This window comes from Anarrhichthys ocellatus, unplaced genomic scaffold (genome assembly GCF_004355925.1).
Source record: "Anarrhichthys ocellatus isolate YVR2014 unplaced genomic scaffold, GSC_Weel_1.0 scaffold4, whole genome shotgun sequence".
Taxonomy (NCBI): Eukaryota; Metazoa; Chordata; class Actinopteri; order Perciformes; family Anarhichadidae; genus Anarrhichthys; species Anarrhichthys ocellatus.
Genome location: NW_022280034.1, coordinates 16,913 through 24,184, shown reverse-complemented (window position 1 = coordinate 24,184; position 7,272 = coordinate 16,913). Strand labels below are relative to the sequence as shown.

At 46.1% G+C, this 7,272-nt stretch overlaps 1 protein-coding gene across 1 annotated transcript in view; it reads left to right on the top strand.

Annotated features, from left to right (window-relative positions):
* stxbp4 (syntaxin binding protein 4) overlaps positions 1–7,272 on the top strand; it is a 24,552-nt gene that overhangs the window by 1,405 nt on the left and 15,875 nt on the right. The window contains exons 2-4 of the mRNA XM_031843926.1: positions 6,547–6,620; positions 6,788–6,883; positions 6,980–7,049. Of these exons, the coding sequence (XP_031699786.1) occupies positions 6,547–6,620; positions 6,788–6,883; positions 6,980–7,049 (240 nt within the window). The remainder of the gene's footprint in view (positions 1–6,546; positions 6,621–6,787; positions 6,884–6,979; positions 7,050–7,272) is intronic.

Here is a 7,272-nt window from a genome sequence, read left to right as displayed (position 1 = left end):
ACGGAACAACCATTCATTGTGTGGACAGATCACAAGAACCTGGCCTATATCCAGACTGCCAAGCGCCTCAATTCCCGCCAAGCCCGGTGGGCGTTGTTCTTCGGTCGATTCGACTTCACGCTCACCTACCGACCCGGTTCCAAGAACCTTAAGCCCGATGCCCTTTCCAGGGCATTCATGTCTGACCACCACCCCCCCGACCCAGAGTCCATACTCTCTTCATCATGCATTGTGGCAGCAGTGAGTTGGGAGATTGAGTCCCTGGTTAGAGAGGCCCAGAGAACCATGCCGGATCCTGGTGGGGGGCCTCGGGACTGTCTGTTCATGCCAGAGCCGGTCCGCTCACAGGTTCTCCAGTGGGTACACACCTCACGGTTCGCCTGTCATCCTGGTATTAATCGCACGTTATCTCTCGTAAGGTGGCGATTCTGGTGTTCATCCATGGAGTCGGATACATGCGCCTTCGTACGGGCTTGCGTGGTGTGTGCTCGCAGTAAGTCCTCTCACCAGCCTTCCACCGGACTACTTCGCCCCCTTCCTGTCCCACGGCGTCCTTGGAGCCACATTGGCCTTGACTTTGTCACCGGACTTCCACCGTCTCAGGGTAAAACGACCATCCTCACTATCATTGACAGATTTTCTAAGACTGTACATTTTGTGCCCCTACCTAAACTTCCAACAGCCGCGGAGACTGCCAGCCTCTTCGTTCACAATGTTGTCCGGCTCCATGGGATCCCATCTGACATCGTATCCGATCGTGGACCACAATTTACATCGCAGGTATGGAGGGCTTTCTGTAAGGCTATTGGGGCATCTGTCAGTCTCTCGTCCGGTTATCATCCACAAACTAATGGACAGGTGGAGCGGGCCAACCAAGACCTTGGAGTGATGCTGCGGTGTGTCACAGCCCGGAATCCCTCGTCCTGGTGTGAGCATCTTCCCTGGGTAGAATATGCCCATAACTCTTTGTCAAGTGCTGCTACAGGGTTATCGCCGTTTGAATACCTTAGGGTATCAGCCACCTCTGTTCCCAGTCCACGAGGAGGAGGTTGCAGTACCCTCAGTCCAGGCCCATGTTCGCCATTGTCGCAGGGTGTGGAAGGAGGCACGCTTGGCTTTGCTACGATCAGCGGAACGCAACCAGCGCATTGCAGACCGGCATCGGACCCCGGCACCAAGGTACCTGCCAGGTCAGAGGGTTTGTTATCTTCAAGGGATATCCCATTACAGACTTCTTCTAAGAAGCTTACGCCCCGTTACATTGGGCCCTTTGAGATAAACTCTATTATTAACCCTTCAGCCATGAAACTCAAGTTACCTGCTTCGTTGAGGATTCACCCCACATTCCATGTCTCCCAGTTGAAACCTGTCTCGGTCAGTCCACTTTGCCCTCCAGCCGTTCCCCCTCCCCCCCCCCGGATCATTGATGACCACCCAGCCTACACTGTCCGGCGGATCCTGGACGTGCGCCGGCGGGGTCGTGGATTCCAGTACCTCGTGGACTGGAAGGGATATGGCCCGGAGGAGCGGAGCTGGATATCCCGCCAGCTCATCTTGGACCCTTCCCTCATCCGGGACTTCCGTAGGGATCACCCTGGCGGATCGCCTGGAGGCTCTCGTTGAGGGGGAGGTACTGTCACGGCCAGGCCGTGCCTCCTGCTTGTCCCGTGTGTGTATCTTGTGGGCAGGGCTTCGACCTGGTCTCCTCCCGGCTTCCTAATTACAATTTACCTCACCTGCCCAGTCAAACCAGCTGCACTCCATCAACTCATCAACCCAACAGTATATCTACCCCGGTTCTTCATCCACTCTTCGCCAGATCGTTGTTTACAGCTCACGCGGTAGCTAGTAGTTCTTGGCCGCTCTGTTTGAAGTTAATTCAGAGTTTTCCTCAAGTGTTGTTTCAGCGCTTTAACCCTGTCTCTCTGTTTCTGCAGTTTTTCCATCCTCCCGGTTCCCCAGTCTGCCTGCCCTGCCCTACCTCCTCCTGCCTGGATTCCACCCTCACCCTCCCTGGACTTTCCCACGGTGCTCTGGTCATTCCCCCCCCCCCGCCCCTTGGTTTCCTGTAAATAAACCTTTCACCTATAATCCCTGGTCCGTGCCTGCATTTGGGTCCACACTCGCAGTCCCGTGACATACTCGCCTGTTTCACAATGTTATCCACGTGTAACAACGTTACTTGCCTCTGTTTCACAACGTTCAGAAACGAACCTTCAGAAACAGATAAAACATGTGAAAGTTAAGCTAAAAACACTTATTTAATCCCCTCCACTGATCTCGACACTCAGATGTGACACAGACTCGCTATCAATAAACCATTATTTATATGTTCATACTATTTAGGTCAAGCGCCAAAGTCTATACTTTGATGAAGACAGGGAGATGTGGTTAAAAGTAATAAGTGGACCTTTAGCCAACATCATTATATTACTGTTTCAAGGTCAAGAATCATCGTCCATACATTATTTTTTATTCATATTTTTCTTTCATTATCAGTTCAATTTCACCGTAAACATTTTGTTTTGCAGGTTAAACGTGGATAATTAAAGCTGCTTTAATCAGTATTTTCTCAGAGTTGGTGGAGACCAAAACAGCTAAAACAGAACATTGGACTCTCATTTACCAGGTGGACACAAAGACTTCTAATTACTCATCATGTAATTATAAATGATTAACAAACAAATGTTCTGAAGAGCGGCCCGGTCACTAACTATTCTGTCTCCAGTAACATCAGCAAACATAATGTAATAAAATCATGAAGTAGAATACCTGTACAATCAGGTACCTGAATGCACCGTTGATGATTTAATTTGTTCCATTATCATCATGAAACGGCAAAGACGAACCTGCTCCATCTCCCCTCCAGTGAAAACTTTTTTTATATACATGGTGATGCTTTATTTTACTTTACAATGTTATCTCCACATTGAAGAGCGTTTTGTTTTTTGACAAATGTAAACGGTTACCAGTTTGGCAGCGACCGGCTCTTTCTCTTCTTCTACAAATGACTAGTGAAACTTTTTAATTAAATGTTTTTTTTAAATCTGCTGAATGCACAAAATTGTCCTATCTAAATAATTATTGAGAAATATATGTTTTAAAATATATGTATTTGTTTATTTATTGTTGCAGCTCAAGGTTTGATTTATCCACTCACACACCCTTGTTTTAATAATTCTTCTTCTGCAGCGTATTTGTGAAACCAGAGACTGGCCCGGTGTCTCTGCAGCGGTGTCACTGTGTTACTGTGAGTGACGTTAATCACTTGCGGCAGGTGATGCAGATTAGCAGGTATTAAGTGCTCAGTTTAATTGCCCCCTCGTTTCCCAACAGGAAGCGGTTGCACGTTGGCCGGCTGTTGTCAGCTGTTTGTGGGGCTCAGAGAGCTGCTGCTGCTTTCAGGTTCTTCATGTTGAAAAAACAGCATTTGTTTTGATAGAACAAGAAACAAAAACACAACCAGGGACACTGATGAGTTGATCAGGGCTGAAGGAATCCAGACCGGTCAAGTAAAGAAGTCTCACTTCCTAGTATCCAATCTGTGGGAGTCAGTCGGGTCTAAATGTAATCAGGTCTGGTAGGGTCCCTTTTTTCTAAGTCTCAGGTCTGGGGTTCTGATTATTATTAATTTGGCATTTTGCCTTTATTTGACAGAGGAGGCTTTAGAAATGGAGGGAGAGAAGGGTGTGACGTACATCATAGGTCCTAAGAACCCAGGACATTGCAACCACTCGGCCACCAAAGTGTCATAAACCCGATCTCATTATCCTCTGGTCTATTTCAGACCGGGTCTTACGGGGATCAGCTCCCCTTTGGACTGGGTCTCCTTGGGTTCAGGTTCAAGTGGACCACTGAAGACCTTCAGCCATGTTGTGGCTCTCTAGACTGAACACCAAGACAGGCCGCGATCCGATTTATGATCCGACCATCGGAGATGCGTGTACGTGGCGTCATGTTGAATCTCACGTTATCCAGATATGAGACACTTTTGTAACATCTCATACAAGTAGAGCGGTTTTGAGGGGGAAACTGTTTGATAATCAAGAACGTTTGAGCGTATGATGACCTTTAATTAGATGAGGTGATCAATACAACATAAATCAGGCATCTTATTTCAGAAGCCTCAAGACCTTCTTGAAGGCTTATCTAGTGACATATATATTCAAATAATATATTTGGCGTGTGTGCTTTGACGGATAATGTTATTATTTCACACTAAGCCCCTCCACAGGGATCAGAGTGACCTCTGCTTCCCCCTGGAATCTTTATTCATCCACTTCTCCGTACATTATCCCTTACATAATGCATAGTATATGTAACCGGGTCCTGATGGGAGCAGCACCACCTCACAAACCAAGATCACATCAGAGCACTCAATCATGAACGCAGCTCCATGTGTGTATCTGCTGGCTACAGGACGCTTTGGAGATTCAGGATCCAAGTTCAGCACATAAATATGGGTCAGTCAGAGATGCCTAGTTTAAGGAATTGATGTATTTGTAGCAAGCAGTTATACATTTCGCACAAAGGATCTTTGAGAATCTGAGCAGCAACAAGGACTCTGACATTAAATCTAAAAAGGGTCAGAATGAGGGCGGAAGTCCCGATGGTCGGGCAGGACGGATGGCTGAAAAGTTATCGGAAGCACAACAGACAATCTGGAAAATAGAGAATTGGAATGGGCCGGTAAACAGTACACCTCGGGTCTGATATCGTTGAGTATGATTTATAAGCCAACACATTCTCATGTGTCTCATGCTCTGGTTTGCCTGCCATCATCTGACCTCCCACTCCTCCATTGGCCAGTATATATATATATATATATACAGTATATATATATACTGGTACGTTCCCATTCATTCTCTGCCAGATCGTCTAATGTGCTTGCCCATCTGATCCCTGCTTGCCTTTTGGACTTCTGCCTCTTAGTCTGATCCCTAATTGATTTAGGAGTTCTCTTTCTCTTTCTAGTATTTTACCTCGTCCTGTTTCAGACCATAAGCACGACTGAGTTTTTACCTGGTCGTGCTTTTGGCTCCAAACCTGGATATACAGAGCCGGTACTATATGGTAGCGTATTTAATTTTCTTAAACTAAGCTCAAACCTGCACTGGACCGGTGCAGTTTTGCAGCACATCCATTAAAACAGATAATATATAAATAGCCCAGATAACTGAAACTATTTGGCAAAGACACATTTCTATTGAGCCGAAGTCTTTACGTCAATAGAGAGTCTTCTCAAAGTCCAAGTCTTCTGAAGCACTTAGCAAGTCATGATGCAAATCTTTCAGGTCCGTCACCATTAAATCATCATTTACATGATCGGAACCAGATCCTTCCAATGCAGAGCCCAACAGGAAACTTTGTTTGGTAACACGTTCAACATATCAACTTCATAAGGTGATAATGTGTCAATAACGGCTAAACAAGTTCGTTGTACTGCTTTAAGGTGGCCTAAAGAATCATATAATACTGCTTCCTGAACTGGGACTATTCAAGTCACCCAGCTGTCACTTGAAATTGTTCAGTGGTTTTACCAGGTCACAACTTTTCACAACTGTTCAAGTGTGCGATACCGGGATTCTGCAAACCTAGTTTGTCGCCATCGCTTGCTTTTCCTTTGATTGCCAATTTCTATGCCTGTCTGTAACTTGGTGGCTGCATCCTCCTGGATGCCTCCATTTAGAGGTTTCCTTGGCACGTCTAACTGGCTGAGATGGACCCAGAAAACGCTGGAGGGACCACATAGTGTACTGTGTTGAAGTGGAAGCCGAAGTCTCAGCAGTAAAGATCCTAAAACGTCTACTCATGAAACCAAACGTTGTCAAATGCTGTTACAATAGATATAGGTGCATTCTAGCTGGAAGGTAGGGTTTGTAAGTTCTTAAAACAAGTTTTAAAAGGTTTGTCAAAATTCTGCACTTTGTCTTTTTTTACTTTTAGCATCTCTTTATAGTGAAACCTACAGTTTGGGGTTGTGTTTGTTGTTGTCAGGGTGGGGGATGGAGGGGAATCAAATTCTCCTCAGGGCCCCAAAAACCTGTGAAGTCATGTCAGTCCACGACAATAGATGCTGTCTCTACACAAACCCTGTGACACACACACACACATGCGTAAGCATCTGAAACAATCTCTGCTCTGGCGGAGAGCTGAGCCTTCGGGACAGAACCAGCAGACAGCAGCACCACGTTAAACACATCAGAGGAATCTCTTCAGCTTTAACCTGAACCTTCCACAAATCTCTCAGCACACAGGGACCGCCGAGGATATAATAACCTGCTTTGTAATGTTCCTTTGATTATTTTTGATCACGCTTATGTTTTCCTGACATTCGGGTCACTGCACTCCTTTTAACGGGGGACAGAGTTTATTGGTTTGGATGTGGCTGGGTGGAGGAAGGAGGGAGGGAGGGTGGGGGTGAGAAAATGACAAAATCCTGCGATGATTTGATTGTTTTGTGCATGAGAGGAGAGGGAGCGGCTTTGGACGAGGCCGCATGTTGATGAATTCCTTGTGTTTTTTGTTTTTTTTGCTTGTTGCCAGGACGATCATGGGCCCGCATGGCATCAACCGAGCCGTACAGAGGCTGGAGTTCTGCGACTGCAAGAAGGGACTCGGTGAGCTTCTTCCTTTGACATCTCTGACCTCTCAGTCATTGTCAGTTGTCTCTAAGCCACAGTTAAAGAGTGTTTAAATGTTTTCGTGGCAAACAGTAACAGATAATCAACAGATTATTTGTTTTAACACAAGTTTTCCTAACTAACCGGAGCTCGTCTGTAAACAGGTGTGAAGATAATCGGAGGTTACCGAGGGATGACGGGAGAAGAGTTTGGCATCTACATCAAGCGGGTGATAGCCGGTGGGTTGGCAGCCCTGGACGGTAGGTATTTTGTTGGTATATTTGTCTTGTACTGGGGAAAGTTATTGTTATCTTTATTGTTATTATTATAACATTGTCTGTCACTCTCTGTTCCAGGTCGACTTAAGTCAGGTGACCTGATTTTGGATGTCAATAACATCGGTCTGATGGGGGCGACCAATGAGAGGTGAGTTTGTGTTTGCAGGGGTATTTTAGGAGAAGAGGTATTTTGAATTGTTAGCCATCGTGTCTCCCAGGATGAGTAAACACATTCTCAATACCAACTCCACAAATATAAAAGCTTGGTCAGCAGCCCTTCACTTCAAACTATGAAGCTCTACATTCCCCTCTAGTGTCAACCACAGAGACACCGTATACGTCTCTGGTAGAGACCTGTCAATCACCGTGTA